We start from the raw sequence: 17,607 nt of genomic DNA, 5'->3' as shown, positions 1-17,607 counted from the left end.
AAAATACAACACAGGTTATATACCCAGCCCAGTGGAGACCGTCCCCGAAAAACTGCCTGGAAAATACAACACAGGTTATATACCCAGCCCAGTGGAGACCGTCCCCGAAACACTGCCTGGAAAATACAACACAGGTTATATACCCAGCCTAGTGGAGACCGTCCCCGAAACACTGCCTGGAAAATACAACACAGGTTATATACCCAGCCTAGTGGAGACCGTCCCCGAAACACTGCCTGGAAAATACAACACAGGTTATATACCCAGCCCAGTGGAGACCGTCCCCGAAAAACTGCCTGGAAAATACAACACAGGTTATATACCCAGCCTAGTGGAGACCGTCCCCGAAACACTGCCTGGAAAATACAACACAGGTTATATACCCAGCCTAGTGGAGACCGTCCCCGAAACACTGCCTGGAAAATACAACACAGGTTATATACCCAGCCCAGTGGAGACCGTCCCCGAAAAACTGCCTGGAAAATACAACACAGGTTATATACCCAGCCCAGTGGAGACCGTCCCCGAAACACTGCCTGGAAAATACAACACAGGTTATATACCCAGCCTAGTGGAGACCGTCCCCGAAACACTGCCTGGAAAATACAACACAGGTTATATACCCAGCCCAGTGGAGACCGTCCCCGAAACACTGCCTGGAAAATACAACACAGGTTATATACCCAGCCCAGTGGAGACCGTCCCCGAAACACTGCCTGGAAAATACAACACAGGTTATATACCCAGCCCAGTGGAGACGTCCCCGAAACACTGCCTGGAAAATACAACACAGGTTATATACCCAGCCCAGTGGAGACCGTCCCCGAAACACTGCCTGGAAAATACAACACAGGTTATATACCCAGCCCAGTGGAGACCGTCCCCGAAACACTGCCTGGAAAATACAACACAGGTTATATACCCAGCCCAGTGGAGACCGTCCCCGAAACACTGCCTGGAAAATACAACACAGGTTATATACCCAGCCCAGTGGAGACCGTCCCCGAAACACTGCCTGGAAAATACAACACAGGTTATATACCCAGCCCAGTGGAGACCGTCCCCGAAACACTGCCTGGAAAATACAACACAGGTTATATACCCAGCCCAGTGGAGACCGTCCCCGAAACACTGCCTGGAAAATACAACACAGGTTATATACCCAGCCCAGTGGAGACCGTCCCCGAAACACTGCCTGGAAAATACAACACAGGTTATATACCCAGCCCAGTGGAGACCGTCCCCGAAACACTGCCTGGAAAATACAACACAGGTTATATACCCAGCCCAGTGGAGACTGTCCCCGAAACACTGCCTGGAAAATACAACACAGGTTATATACCCAGCCCAGTGGAGACTGTCCCCGAAACACTGCCTGGAAAATACAACACAGGTTAAATACCCAGCCCAGTGGAGACCTAACAGAGCAGTGTAAACCTCTCAGATCACCCCCCCTCTATACAGAGTAGTGTAAACCCCTCAGAGATCACCCCCCTCTATACAGAGCAGTGTAAACCCATCAGAGATCACCCCCCTCTATACAGAGTAGTGTAAACCCCTCAGAGATCACCCCCCCCTCTATACAGAGCAGTGTAAACCCCTCAGAGATCACCCCCCCCCTCTATACAGAGCAGCGTAAACCCCTCAGAGATCACCCCCCTCTATACAGAGTAGTGTAAACCACTCAGAGATCACCCCCCCTCTATACAGAGTAGTGTAAACCCCTCAGAGATCACCCCCCCCCGTCTATACAGAACAGTGTAAACCCCTCAGAAATCACCCCCCTCTATACAGAGCAGTGTAAACCCCTCAGAGATCACCCCCCCCTCTATACAGAGCAGTGTAAACCCCTCAGAGATCACCCCCCCTCTATACAGAGTAGTGTAAACCCCTCAGAGATCACCCCCCTCTATACAGAGCAGTGTAAACCCCTCAGAGATCACCCCCCCTCTATACAGAGCAGTGTAAACCCCTCAGAGATCACCCCCCCTCTATACAGAGTAGTGTAAACCCCTCAGAGATCCTTCTAGACCGATGATGTCACTACTCACTCCCCTCTATACAGAGCAGTGTAAACCCCTCAGAGATCCTTCTAGACCGATGATGTCACTACTCACTCCCCTCTATACAGCAGTGTAAATCCCTCAGAGATCCTTCTAGACCGATGGTGTCACTACTCACTCCCCTCTATACAGAGTAGTGTAAACCCCTCAGAGATCCTTCTAGACCGATGATGTCACTACTCACTCCCCTCTATACAGAGCAGTGTAAATCCCTCAGAGATCCTTCTAGACCGATGATGTCACTACTCACTCCCCTCTATACAGAGCAGCGTAAACCCCTCAGAGATCCTTCTAGACCGATGGTGTCACTACTCACTCCCCTCTATACAGAGTAGTGTAAACCCCTCAGAGATCCTTCTAGACCGATGATGTCACTACTCACTCCCCTCTATACAGAGCAGTGTAAACCCCTCAGAGATCCTTCTAGACCGATGATGTCACTACTCACTCCCCTCTATACAGAGTAGTGTAAACCCCTCAGAGATCCTTCTAGACCGATGGTGTCACTACTCACTCCCCTCTATACAGAGTAGTGTAAACCCCTCAGAGATCCTTCTAGACCGATGATGTCACTACTCACTCCCCTCTATACAGAGCAGTGTAAATCCCTCAGAGATCCTTCTAGACCGATGATGTCACTACTCACTCCCCTCTATACAGAGCAGCGTAAACCCCTCAGAGATCCTTCTAGACCGATGGTGTCACTACTCACTCCCCTCTATACAGAGTAGTGTAAACCCCTCAGAGATCCTTCTAGACCGATGATGTCACTACTCACTCCCCTCTATACAGAGCAGTGTAAATCCCTCAGAGATCCTTCTAGACCGATGGTGTCACTACTCACTCCCCTCTATACAGAGCAGTGTAAACCCCTCAGAGATCCTTCTAGACCGATGATGTCACTACTCACTCCCCTCTATACAGAGCAGCGTAAACCCCTCAGAGATCCTTCTAGACCGATGATGTCACTACTCACTCCCCTCTATACAGAGCAGCGTAAACCCCTCAGAGATCCTTCTAGACCGATGATGTCACTACTCACTCCCCTCTATACAGAGCAGTGTAAACCCCTCAGAGATCCTTCTAGACCGATGATGTGTCACTACTCACTCCCCTCTATACAGAGCAGCGTAAACCCCTCAGAGATCCTTCTAGACCGATGATGTCACTACTCACTCCCCTCTATACAGCAGTGTAAATCCCTCAGAGATCCTTCTAGACCGATGGTGTCACTACTCACTCCCCTCTATACAGAGCAGTGTAAACCCCTCAGAGATCCTTCTAGACCGATGATGTGTCACTACTCACTCCCCTCTATACAGAGCAGTGTAAACCCCTCAGAGATCCTTCTAGACCGATGATGTCACTACTCACTCCACGGTGAACTCGTGAGCTCCGACAGGGATACAGTAAACAAACTGCATGGCGCTCCACAGCCGGTGGAACTCCACACACTCGTCCACGTGCATCACGCCGTTGCTGGGCAACGGGCCGCGCCAGATGGGGTCGTCCAGGAAACCGCGGACGCGAGTCAGGATGACCTCGAACATGGACAGGCCACAGCACAGACGCTCTTTGGTCAGCAGGTCACCTTCACGAGCTATGGCTATTTGCTACAGGGGGGAGGGAGGGAGGAAGAGGGAGGAAGAGGAGGGTAGAGATAGCATGAGATTCAGTGTACAGCCACAGAAGTATTGTGCAGGGCTGGTGGTAACTAAGGCAGTGTGATGGTTACCAGGCGCAGGGCTGGTGTTAACTAAGGCAGTGTGATGGTTACCAGGTGCAGGGCTGGTGTTAACTAAGGCAGTGTGATGGTTACCAGGTGCAGGGCTGGTGTTAACTAAGGCAGTGTGATGGTTACCAGGTGCAGGGCTGGTGGTAACTAAGGCAGTGTGATGGTTACCAGGTGCAGGGCTGGTGTTAACTAAGGCAGTGTGATGGTTACCAGGTGCAGGGCTGGTGTTAACTAAGGCAGTGTGATGGTTACCAGGTGCAGGGCTGGTGTTAACTAAGGCAGTGTGATGGTTACCAGGTGCAGGGCTGGTGGTAACTAAGGCAGTGTGATGGTTACCAGGTGCAGGGCTGGTGTTAACTAAGGCAGTGTGATGGTTACCAGGTGCAGGGCTGGTGGTAACTAAGGCAGTGTGATGGTTACCAGGCGCAGGGCTGGTGTTAACTAAGGCAGTGTGATGGTTACCAGGCGCAGGGCTGGTGTTAACTAAGGCAGTGTGATGGTTACCAGGTGCAGGGCTGGTGTTAACTAAGGCAGTGTGATGGTTACCAGGCGCAGGGCTGGTGTTAACTAAGGCAGTGTGATGGTTACCAGGCGCAGGGCTGGTGGTAACTAAGGCAGTGTGATGGTTACCAGGTGCAGGGCTGGTGGTAACTAAGGCAGTGTGATGGTTACCAGGCGCAGGGCTGGTGTTAACTAAGGCAGTGTGATGGTTACCAGGTGCAGGGCTGGTGTCAACTAAGGCAGTGTGATGGTTACCAGGCGCAGGGCTGGTGTTAACTAAGGCAGTGTGATGGTTACCAGGTGCAGGGCTGGTGTTAACTAAGGCAGTGTGATGGTTACCAGGCGCAGGGCTGGTGTTAACTAAGGCAGTGTGATGGTTACCAGGTGCAGGGCTGGTGTTAACTAAGGCAGTGTGATGGTACCTGTGGGGTTACCAGGTGCAGGGCTGGTGGTAACTAAGGCAGTGTGATGGTTACCAGGTGCAGGGCTGGTGTTAACTAAGGCAGTGTGATGGTTGCCAGGTGCAGGGCTGGTGTTAACTAAGGCAGTGTGATGGTTACCAGGTGCAGGGCTGGTGGTAACTAAGGCAGTGTGATGGTTACCAGGCGCAGGGCTGGTGTTAACTAAGGCAGTGTGATGGTTACCAGGTGCAGGGCTGGTGTCAACTAAGGCAGTGTGATGGTTACCAGGCGCAGGGCTGGTGTTAACTAAGGCAGTGTGATGGTTACCAGGTGCAGGGCTGGTGTTAACTAAGGCAGTGTGATGGTTACCAGGCGCAGGGCTGGTGTTAACTAAGGCAGTGTGATGGTTACCAGGTGCAGGGCTGGTGTTAACTAAGGCAGTGTGATGGTACCTGTGGGGTTACCAGGTGCAGGGCTGGTGGTAACTAAGGCAGTGTGATGGTTACCAGGTGCAGGGCTGGTGTTAACTAAGGCAGTGTGATGGTTGCCAGGTGCAGGGCTGGTGTTAACTAAGGCAGTGTGATGGTTACCAGGTGCAGGGCTGGTGTTAACTAAGGCAGTGTGATGGTTACCAGGTGCAGGGCTGGTGTTAACTAAGGCAGTGTGATGGTTACCAGGCGCAGGGCTGGTGTTAACTAAGGCAGTGTGATGGTTGCCAGGTGCAGGGCTGGTGTTAACTAAGGCAGTGTGATGGTTACCAGGTGCAGGGCTGGTGTTAACTAAGGCAGTGTGATGGTTACCAGGTGCAGGGCTGGTGTTAACTAAGGCAGTGTGATGGTTACCAGGTGCAGGGCTGGTGGTAACTAAGGCAGTGTGATGGTTACCAGGTGCAGGGCTGGTGGTAACTAAGGCAGTGTGATGGTTACCAGGTGCAGGGCTGGTGGTAACTAAGGCAGTGTGATGGTTACCAGGGGCAGGGCTGGTGGTAACTAAGGCAGTGTGATGGTTACCAGGGGCAGGGCTGGTGGTAACTAAGGCAGTGTGATGGTTACCAGGTGCAGGGCTGGTGGTAACTAAGGCAGTGTGATGGTTACCAGGCGCAGGGCTGGTGGTAACTAAGGCAGTGTGATGGTTACCAGGCGCAGGGCTGGTGGTAACTAAGGCAGTGTGATGGTTACCAGGTGCAGGGCTGGTGTTAACTAAGGCAGTGTGATGGTACCTGTGGGGTTACCAGGTGCAGGGCTGGTGTTAACTAAGGCAGTGTGATGGTTACCAGGCGCAGGGCTGGTGGTAACTAAGGCAGTGTGATGGTACCTGTGGGGTTCCTAGGCGTTCTATCAGGGGAACCAGGTGCAGGGCTGTGTATTTAGCCTCCAGACGTTTCATCTTGGCATCAAGACGCTCACCCTCTAAGAAGAGACCAGAGATCCACTCAGACAGACAGTAGTGATCCACTCAGACAGACAGTAGTGATCCACTCAGACAGACAGTAGTGATCCACTCAGACAGACAGTAGTGATCCACTCAGACAGACAGTAGTGATCCACTCAGACAGACAGTAGTGATCCACTCAGACAGACAGTAGTGATCCACTCAGACAGACAGTAGTGATCCACTCAGACAGACAGTAGTGATCCACTCAGACAGACAGTAGTGATCCACAGAAACAGACACTAGTCTGACACTAAACACACAGCATGGAATAAATAAAAACATCATTACCTTTGACATGGACCCTGGGCAGAATGTTCTGGAATGGTGCGGCATGTAGCAGGTCACACACTTCCTCCTGAGACTGAGAGGAAACACAGATCACAGCTAGTGCTTTCAGAACATATTCACACGGAAGGAGATTCTCCACATGTTGTTGTGTTACAGCCTGAATTTAAAATGGATGACATTCAGATGATGTGTCACTGGCCTCTACACACAATACTCCATAACGTCAAAGCGGAATTATGTTTAGACATTTTCACAAATTAATGAAACATTAAAAGCTGAAATGTACTTGAGTCAATAAGTATTCAACCCCTTTTATGGCATGCCGAAATAAGTTCAGTAGTACAATAATAAGTTGCATGGACGCACTCTGTATCAAATAAGTCTTTAGGAAGCCAGTATGAGGGTTAGCTCTCAGGCTAGAATGAAAGGTGGCTGGTGGAAGCCAGTATGAGGGTTAGCTCTCAGGCTAGAATGAAAGGTGGCTGGTGGAAGCCAGTATGAGAGTTAGCTCTCAGGCTAGAATGAAAGGTGGCCGGTGGAAGCCAGTATGAGGGTTAGCTCTCAGGCTAGAATGAAAGGTAGCTGGTGGAAGCCAGTATGAGGGTTAGCTCTCAGGCTAGAATGAAAGGTGGCTGGTGGAAGCCAGTATGAGGGTTAGCTCTCAGGCTAGAATGAAAGGTAGCTGGTGGAAGCCAGTATGAGGGTTAGCTCTCAGGCTAGAATGAAAGGTGGCTGGTGGAAGCCAGTATGAGGGTTAGCTCTCAGGCTAGAATGAAAGGTGGCTGGTATGAGGGTTAGCTCTCAGGCTAGAATGAAAGGTGGCTGGTGGAAGCCAGTATGAGGGTTAGCTCTCAGGCTAGAATGAAAGGTGGCTGGTATGTGGGTTAGCTCTCAGGCTAGAATGAAAGGTGGCCGGTGGAAGCCAGTATGAGGGTTAGCTCTCAGGCTAGAATGAAAGGTGGCTGGTGGAAGCCAGTATGAGGGTTAGCTCTCAGGCTAGAATGAAAGGTGGCTGGTATGAGGGTTAGCTCTCAGGCTAGAATGAAAGGTGGCTGGTATGAGGGTTAGCTCTCAGGCTAGAATGAAAGGTGGCTGGTATGGAGGGTTAGCTCTCAGGCTAGAATGAAAGGTGGCTGGTATGTGGGTTAGCTCTCAGGCTAGAATGAAAGGTTGCCGGTGGAAGCCAGTATGAGGGTTAGCTCTCAGGCTAGAATGAAAGGTGGCTGGTGGAAGCCAGTATGAGGGTTAGCTCTCAGGCTAGAATGAAAGGTGGCTGGTATGAGGGTTAGCTCTCAGGCTAGAATGAAAGGTGGCTGGTATGGAGGGTTAGCTCTCAGGCTAGAATGAAAGGTGGCTGGTGGAAGCCAGTATGAGGGTTAGCTCTCAGGCTAGAATGAAAGGTGGCTGGTGGAAGCCAGTATGTGGGTTAGCTCTCAGGCTAGAATGAAAGGTGGCTGGTGGAAGCCAGTATGAGGGTTAGCTCTCAGGCTAGAATGAAAGGTGGCTGGTGGAAGCCAGTATGAGGGTTAGCTCTCAGGCTAGAATGAAAGGTGGCTGGTGGAAGCCAGTATGAGGGTTAGCTCTCAGGCTAGAATGAAAGGTGGCTGGTGGAAGCCAGTATGAGGGTTAGCTCTCAGGCTAGAATGAAAGGTGGCTGGTGGAAGCCAGTATGAGGGTTAGCTCTCAGGCTAGAATGAAAGGTGGCTGGTGGAAGCCAGTATGAGGGTTAGCTCTCAGGCTAGAATGAAAGGTGGCTGGTGGAAGCCAGTATGAGGGTTAGCTCTCAGGCTAGAATGAAAGGTGGCTGGTATGAGGGTTAGCTCTCAGGCTAGAATGAAAGGTGGCTGGTGGAAGCCAGTATGAGGGTTAGCTCTCAGGCTAGAATGAAAGGTGGCTGGTATGTGGGTTAGCTCTCAGGCTAGAATGAAAGGTGGCCGGTGGAAGCCAGTATGAGGGTTAGCTCTCAGGCTAGAATGAAAGGTGGCTGGTGGAAGCCAGTATGAGGGTTAGCTCTCAGGCTAGAATGAAAGGTGGCTGGTATGAGGGTTAGCTCTCAGGCTAGAATGAAAGGTGGCTGGTATGAGGGTTAGCTCTCAGGCTAGAATGAAAGGTGGCTGGTATGGAGGGTTAGCTCTCAGGCTAGAATGAAAGGTGGCTGGTATGTGGGTTAGCTCTCAGGCTAGAATGAAAGGTTGCCGGTGGAAGCCAGTATGAGGGTTAGCTCTCAGGCTAGAATGAAAGGTGGCTGGTGGAAGCCAGTATGAGGGTTAGCTCTCAGGCTAGAATGAAAGGTGGCTGGTATGAGGGTTAGCTCTCAGGCTAGAATGAAAGGTGGCTGGTATGGAGGGTTAGCTCTCAGGCTAGAATGAAAGGTGGCTGGTATGAGGGTTAGCTCTCAGGCTAGAATGAAAGGTGGCTGGTATGTGGGTTAGCTCTCAGGCTAGAATGAAAGGTGGCTGGTGGAAGCCAGTATGAGAGTTAGCTCTCAGGCTAGAATGAAAGGTGGCTGGTATGTGGGTTAGCTCTCAGGCTAGAATGAAAGGTGGCTGGTATGAGGGAGAGAAAACATCTATAGAGTTCCAAAAGTACCCGCACTCAAAACCATGAAGAGGATTAACCCAAGGAGATGCAAAAATAATAATTAATTTAATCCATGTTTAAAAGAATATAATTCATTTAATCCATGTTTAAAAGAATTTAATTCATGTTTAAAAGAGTAGAACAAGTGAAAGGTGCTAATAAACCTATTAAGGTTAGTTTCATCAGGGCTGAACAGTGTTTAACATGATTTATTATTATTATTATTTATTAAATGACTACCTCATCTCTGTAACCCACATCTGTAAGGTGCCTCAGGTCGAGCAGTGAATTTCAAACACAGATTCAACCACAAAGACCAGGGAGGTTATCCAATGCCTCACAAAGAAGGGTCCTATAACCTTAACCTATTGGTAGATGGGTAAAAATAAAAAAAGCAGACATTGAATATCCCTTTGCTATGGTGAAGTTATTAATTACACTTTGGATGGTGTATCAATACACCCAGTTACTACAAAGATACAGGCATCCTTCCTAACTCAGTTGCCGGAGAGGAAGGAAACCACTCAGGGATTTCACCATGAGGCCAATGGTGACTTTAAAACAGTTACATGGTTGTGATAGGAGAAAACTGAGGATGGATCAATAACATTGTAGTTACTCCACAATACTATCCTAAATGACAGAGTGAAAAGAAAGAAGCCTGTACAGAATAAAAATATTCCAAAACATGCATCCTGTTTGCAACAAGGCACTAAAGCAATACTGCTACACATGTGGCAAAGCAATGATCTTTATGTCCTGAATACAAAGCGTTATGTTTGGGGTAGTACCTCTTCATATTGTCAAGCATAGTGGTGGCTGCATCATGTTATGGGTATGCTTGTCATTGTTAAGGACTGAGGAGTTTTTTAGAATAGAGCTAAGCACAGGCAAAATCCTAGAGGAAAACCTGGTTCATTCTACTTTCAAACAGACACTGGGAGATGAATTCACTCTTTCAGCAGGACAATACCCTAAAACACAAGGCCAAATACACACTGGAGTTGCTTACCGAGACAACACTGAATGTTCCTGAGTGGCCTACAGTTGTGACTTAAATTGTCTTGAAAATCTATGGCAAAACTATGGCTGTCTAGCAAGTATCAACAACCAACTTGACAGAGCTTGAAAATATTTTTCAATCCAGGTGTCCAATGCTCTTAGAGGTTTACCCAGGAAACAAAAGGGATTCTAACGTGTGAATACTTCATGTATTTCATTTTCAATAAGATTTCTAAAAACATTTTTTAAATGTAACACCTTTATTTAACTAGGCAAATCAGTTAAAGAACAAATTATTATTTACAATGACGGCCTACCGAGGAACAGTGGGGTTAACTGCCTTGTTCAGGGGCAGAACGACAGATTTTTTACCTTGTCGGCTCAGGGATTCAATCCACCAACCTTTCGGTTACTAGTCCAACGCTCTAACCACTAGGCTACCTGCCGCCCCTACACTCTAACCACTAGGCTACCTGCCGCCCCTACACTCTAACCACTAGGCTACCTGCCGCCTCTACACTCTAACCACTAGGCTACCTGCCGCCTCTACACTCTAACCACTAGGCTACGCTGCCGCCTCTACACTCTAACCACTAGGCTACCTGCCGCCTCTACACTCTAACCACTAGGCTACGCTGCCGCCTCTACACTCTAACCACTAGGCTACCTGCCGCCTCTACACTCTAACCACTAGGCTACCTGCCGCCTCTACACTCTAACCACTAGGCTACCTGCCGCCTCTACACTCTAACCACTAGGCTACCTGCCGCCTCTACACTCTAACCACTAGGCTACCTGCCGCCTCTACACTCTAACCACTAGGCTACCTGCCGCCTCTACACTCTAACCACTAGGCTACCTGCCGCCTCTACACTCTAACCACTAGGCTACCTGCCGCCTCTACACTCTAACCACTAGGCTACCTGCCGCCTCTACACTCTAACCACTAGGCTTCCTGCCGCCCCTCCACTCTAACCACTAGACTTCCTGCCGCCTCTACACTCTAACCACTAGACTTCCTGCCGCCTCTACACTCTAACCACTAGGCTACCTGCCGCCTCTACACTCTAACCACTAGGCTACCTGCCGCCTCTACACTCTAACCACTAGGCTACCTGCCGCCTCTACACTCTAACCACTAGGCTACCTGCCGCCTCTACACTCTAACCACTAGGCTACCTGCCGCCTCTACACTCTAACCACTAGGCTACCTGCCGCCTCTACACTCTAACCACTAGGCTACCTGCCGCCTCTACACTCTAACCACTAGGCTACCTGCCGCCTCTACACTCTAACCACTAGGCTACCTGCCGCCTCTACACTCTAACCACTAGGCTACCTGCCGCCTCTACACTCTAACCACTAGGCTACCTGCCGCCTCTACACTCTAACCACTAGGCTACCTGCCGCCTCTACACTCTAACCACTAGGCTACCTGCCGCCTCTACACTCTAACCACTAGGCTACCTGCCGCCTCTACACTCTAACCACTAGGCTACCTGTCTGCCGCCTCTACACTCTAACCACTAGGCTACCTGCCGCCTCTACACTCTAACCACTAGGCTACCTGCCGCCTCTACACTCTAACCACTAGGCTACGCTGCCGCCTCTACACTCTAACCACTAGGCTACGCTGCCGCCTCTACACTCTAACCACTAGGCTACCTGCCGCCCCTACACTCTAACCACTAGGCTACCTGCCGCCCCTACACTCTAACCACTAGGCTGCCTGCCGCCTCTACACTCTAACCACTAGGCTGCCTGCCGCCTCTACACTCTAACCACTAGGCTACCTGCCGCCTCTACACTCTAACCACTAGGCTACCTGCCGCCTCTACACTCTAACCACTAGGCTGCCTGCCACCCCTACACTCTAACCACTAGGCTACCTGCCACCTCTACACTCTAACCACTAGACTGCCTGCCGCCTCTACACTCTAACCACTAGGCTACCTGCCGCCTCTACACTCTAACCACTAGGCTACCTGCCGCCTCTACACTCTAACCACTAGGCTACCTGCCGCCTCTACACTCTAACCACTAGGCTGCCTGCCACCCCTACACTCTAACCACTAGGCTACCTGCCACCTCTACACTCTAACCACTAGGCTACCTGTCTGCCGCCTCTACACTCTAACCACTAGGCTGCCTGCCGCCCCTACACTCTAACCACTAGGCTACCTGCCGCCTCCCCCCATACACTCTAACCACTAGGCTACCTGCCGCCTCTACACTCTAACCACTAGGCTACCTGCCGCCTCCCCCCATACACTCTAACCACTAGGCTACCTGCCGCCTCTACACTCTAACCACTAGGCTACCTGCCGCCTCTACACTCTAACCACTAGGCTGCCTGCCGCCCCTACACTCTAACCACTAGGCTACCTGCCGCCTCTACACTCTAACCACTAGGCTACCTGCCGCCTCTACACTCTAACCACTAGGCTGCCTGCCGCCCCTACACTCTAACCACTAGGCTACCTGCCGCCTCTACACTCTAACCACTAGGCTACCTGCCGCCTCTACACTCTAACCACTAGACTACCTGCCGCCTCTACACTCTAACCACTAGGCTACCTGCCGCCCCTACACTCTAACCACTAGGCTACCTGCCGCCTCTACACTCTAACCACTAGGCTACGCTGCCGCCTCTACACTCTAACCACTAGGCTACCTGCCACCTCTACACTCTAACCACTAGACTACCTGCCGCCCCTACACTCTAACCACTAGGCTACCTGCCGCCTCTACACTCTAACCACTAGACTACCTGCCGCCCCTACACTCTAACCACTAGGCTACCTGCCGCCTCTACACTCTAACCACTAGACTACCTGCCGCCTCTACACTCTAACCACTAGGCTACCTGCCGCCCCTACACTCTAACCACTAGGCTACCTGCCGCCTCTACACTCTAACCACTAGACTACCTGCCGCCTCTACACTCTAACCACTAGACTACCTGCCGCCCCTACACTCTAACCACTAGGCTACCTGCCGCCTCTACACTCTAACCACTAGACTACCTGCCGCCTCTACACTCTAACCACTAGGCTACCTGCCGCCTCTACACTCTAACCACTAGGCTACGCTGCCGCCTCTACACTCTAACCACTAGGCTACCTGCCGCCTCTACACTCTAACCACTAGGCTACGCTGCCGCCTCTACACTCTAACCACTAGGCTACCTGCCGCCTCTACACTCTAACCACTAGGCTACCTGCCGCCTCTACACTCTAACCACTAGGCTACCTGCCGCCTCTACACTCTAACCACTAGGCTACCTGCCGCCTCTACACTCTAACCACTAGGCTACCTGCCGCCTCTACACTCTAACCACTAGGCTACCTGCCGCCTCTACACTCTAACCACTAGGCTACCTGCCGCCTCTACACTCTAACCACTAGGCTACCTGCCGCCTCTACACTCTAACCACTAGGCTACCTGCCGCCTCTACACTCTAACCACTAGGCTTCCTGCCGCCCCTCCACTCTAACCACTAGACTTCCTGCCGCCTCTACACTCTAACCACTAGACTTCCTGCCGCCTCTACACTCTAACCACTAGGCTACCTGCCGCCTCTACACTCTAACCACTAGGCTACCTGCCGCCTCTACACTCTAACCACTAGGCTACCTGCCGCCTCTACACTCTAACCACTAGGCTACCTGCCGCCTCTACACTCTAACCACTAGGCTACCTGCCGCCTCTACACTCTAACCACTAGGCTACCTGCCGCCTCTACACTCTAACCACTAGGCTACCTGCCGCCTCTACACTCTAACCACTAGGCTACCTGCCGCCTCTACACTCTAACCACTAGGCTACCTGCCGCCTCTACACTCTAACCACTAGGCTACCTGCCGCCTCTACACTCTAACCACTAGGCTACCTGCCGCCTCTACACTCTAACCACTAGGCTACCTGCCGCCTCTACACTCTAACCACTAGGCTACCTGCCGCCTCTACACTCTAACCACTAGGCTACCTGTCTGCCGCCTCTACACTCTAACCACTAGGCTACCTGCCGCCTCTACACTCTAACCACTAGGCTACCTGCCGCCTCTACACTCTAACCACTAGGCTACGCTGCCGCCTCTACACTCTAACCACTAGGCTACGCTGCCGCCTCTACACTCTAACCACTAGGCTACCTGCCGCCCCTACACTCTAACCACTAGGCTACCTGCCGCCCCTACACTCTAACCACTAGGCTGCCTGCCGCCTCTACACTCTAACCACTAGGCTGCCTGCCGCCTCTACACTCTAACCACTAGGCTACCTGCCGCCTCTACACTCTAACCACTAGGCTACCTGCCGCCTCTACACTCTAACCACTAGGCTGCCTGCCACCCCTACACTCTAACCACTAGGCTACCTGCCACCTCTACACTCTAACCACTAGACTGCCTGCCGCCTCTACACTCTAACCACTAGGCTACCTGCCGCCTCTACACTCTAACCACTAGGCTACCTGCCGCCTCTACACTCTAACCACTAGGCTAACTGCCGCCTCTACACTCTAACCACTAGGCTGCCTGCCACCCCTACACTCTAACCACTAGGCTACCTGCCACCTCTACACTCTAACCACTAGGCTACCTGTCTGCCGCCTCTACACTCTAACCACTAGGCTGCCTGCCGCCCCTACACTCTAACCACTAGGCTACCTGCCGCCTCCCCCCATACACTCTAACCACTAGGCTACCTGCCGCCTCTACACTCTAACCACTAGGCTACCTGCCGCCTCCCCCCATACACTCTAACCACTAGGCTACCTGCCGCCTCTACACTCTAACCACTAGGCTACCTGCCGCCTCTACACTCTAACCACTAGGCTGCCTGCCGCCCCTACACTCTAACCACTAGGCTACCTGCCGCCTCTACACTCTAACCACTAGGCTACCTGCCGCCTCTACACTCTAACCACTAGGCTGCCTGCCGCCCCTACACTCTAACCACTAGGCTACCTGCCGCCTCTACACTCTAACCACTAGGCTACCTGCCGCCTCTACACTCTAACCACTAGACTACCTGCCGCCTCTACACTCTAACCACTAGGCTACCTGCCGCCCCTACACTCTAACCACTAGGCTACCTGCCGCCTCTACACTCTAACCACTAGGCTACGCTGCCGCCTCTACACTCTAACCACTAGGCTACCTGCCACCTCTACACTCTAACCACTAGACTACCTGCCGCCCCTACACTCTAACCACTAGGCTACCTGCCGCCTCTACACTCTAACCACTAGACTACCTGCCGCCCCTACACTCTAACCACTAGGCTACCTGCCGCCTCTACACTCTAACCACTAGACTACCTGCCGCCTCTACACTCTAACCACTAGGCTACCTGCCGCCCCTACACTCTAACCACTAGGCTACCTGCCGCCTCTACACTCTAACCACTAGACTACCTGCCGCCTCTACACTCTAACCACTAGACTACCTGCCGCCCCTACACTCTAACCACTAGGCTACCTGCCGCCTCTACACTCTAACCACTAGACTACCTGCCGCCTCTACACTCTAACCACTAGGCTACCTGCCGCCTCTACACTCTAACCACTAGGCTACGCTGCCGCCTCTACACTCTAACCACTAGGCTACCTGCCGCCTCTACACTCTAACCACTAGGCTACGCTGCCGCCTCTACACTCTAACCACTAGGCTACCTGCCGCCTCTACACTCTAACCACTAGGCTACCTGCCGCCTCTACACTCTAACCACTAGGCTACCTGCCGCCTCTACACTCTAACCACTAGGCTACCTGCCGCCTCTACACTCTAACCACTAGGCTACCTGCCGCCTCTACACTCTAACCACTAGGCTACCTGCCGCCTCTACACTCTAACCACTAGGCTACCTGCCGCCTCTACACTCTAACCACTAGGCTACCTGCCGCCTCTACACTCTAACCACTAGGCTACCTGCCGCCTCTACACTCTAACCACTAGGCTTCCTGCCGCCCCTCCACTCTAACCACTAGACTTCCTGCCGCCTCTACACTCTAACCACTAGACTTCCTGCCGCCTCTACACTCTAACCACTAGGCTACCTGCCGCCTCTACACTCTAACCACTAGGCTACCTGCCGCCTCTACACTCTAACCACTAGGCTACCTGCCGCCTCTACACTCTAACCACTAGGCTACCTGCCGCCTCTACACTCTAACCACTAGGCTACCTGCCGCCTCTACACTCTAACCACTAGGCTACCTGCCGCCTCTACACTCTAACCACTAGGCTACCTGCCGCCTCTACACTCTAACCACTAGGCTACCTGCCGCCTCTACACTCTAACCACTAGGCTACCTGCCGCCTCTACACTCTAACCACTAGGCTACCTGCCGCCTCTACACTCTAACCACTAGGCTACCTGCCGCCTCTACACTCTAACCACTAGGCTACCTGTCTGCCGCCTCTACACTCTAACCACTAGGCTACCTGCCGCCTCTACACTCTAACCACTAGGCTACCTGCCGCCTCTACACTCTAACCACTAGGCTACGCTGCCGCCTCTACACTCTAACCACTAGGCTACGCTGCCGCCTCTACACTCTAACCACTAGGCTACCTGCCGCCCCTACACTCTAACCACTAGGCTGCCTGCCGCCCCTACACTCTAACCACTAGGCTGCCTGCCGCCTCTACACTCTAACCACTAGGCTGCCTGCCGCCTCTACACTCTAACCACTAGGCTACCTGCCGCCTCTACACTCTAACCACTAGGCTACCTGCCGCCTCTACACTCTAACCACTAGGCTGCCTGCCACCCCTACACTCTAACCACTAGGCTACCTGCCGCCTCTACACTCTAACCACTAGACTGCCTGCCGCCTCTACACTCTAACCACTAGGCTACCTGCCGCCTCTACACTCTAACCACTAGGCTACCTGCCGCCTCTACACTCTAACCACTAGGCTACCTGCCGCCTCTACACTCTAACCACTAGGCTGCCTGCCACCCCTACACTCTAACCACTAGGCTACCTGCCACCTCTACACTCTAACCACTAGGCTACCTGTCTGCCGCCTCTACACTCTAACCACTAGGCTGCCTGCCGCCCCTACACTCTAACCACTAGGCTACCTGCCGCCTCCCCCCATACACTCTAACCACTAGGCTACCTGCCGCCTCTACACTCTAACCACTAGGCTACCTGCCGCCTCCCCCCATACACTCTAACCACTAGGCTACCTGCCGCCTCTACACTCTAACCACTAGGCTACCTGCCGCCTCTACACTCTAACCACTAGGCTGCCTGCCGCCCCTACACTCTAACCACTAGGCTACCTGCCGCCTCTACACTCTAACCACTAGGCTACCTGCCGCCTCTACACTCTAACCACTAGGCTGCCTGCCGCCCCTACACTCTAACCACTAGGCTACCTGCCGCCTCTACACTCTAACCACTAGGCTACCTGCCGCCTCTACACTCTAACCACTAGACTACCTGCCGCCTCTACACTCTAACCACTAGGCTACCTGCCGCCCCTACACTCTAACCACTAGGCTACCTGCCGCCTCTACACTCTAACCACTAGGCTACGCTGCCGCCTCTACACTCTAACCACTAGGCTACCTGCCACCTCTACAC

The 17,607-nt window shown here is 52.3% G+C and overlaps 1 protein-coding gene across 6 annotated transcripts in view; it reads right to left on the bottom strand.

The window, feature by feature from the left end:
• cyfip1 (cytoplasmic FMR1 interacting protein 1) overlaps positions 1-17,607 on the bottom strand; it is a 170,040-nt gene that overhangs the window by 1,960 nt on the left and 150,473 nt on the right. For 3 of the 6 annotated variants that reach the window (XM_055943957.1, XM_055943955.1, XM_055943956.1), the window contains exons 26-29: positions 6,423-6,495; positions 6,015-6,109; positions 3,438-3,676; positions 568-1,255 (exon numbers count right to left, since the gene is read on the bottom strand). In XM_055943957.1, coding sequence (XP_055799932.1) covers positions 736-1,255; positions 3,438-3,676; positions 6,015-6,109; positions 6,423-6,495 — 927 coding nt within the window. In that variant the 3' untranslated portion in view covers positions 568-735. Of the gene's footprint in view, positions 1-567; positions 1,256-3,437; positions 3,677-6,014; positions 6,110-6,422; positions 6,496-17,607 lie in introns of those variants that run through there. The other 3 variants (XM_055943953.1, XM_055943954.1, XM_055943958.1) reach the window with 2 other exon arrangements.

This window comes from Salvelinus fontinalis, chromosome 14 (assembly GCF_029448725.1).
Source record: "Salvelinus fontinalis isolate EN_2023a chromosome 14, ASM2944872v1, whole genome shotgun sequence".
Lineage (NCBI taxonomy): Eukaryota > Metazoa > Chordata > Actinopteri > Salmoniformes > Salmonidae > Salvelinus > Salvelinus fontinalis.
This window is presented reverse-complemented; position numbering and strand designations above follow the sequence as displayed.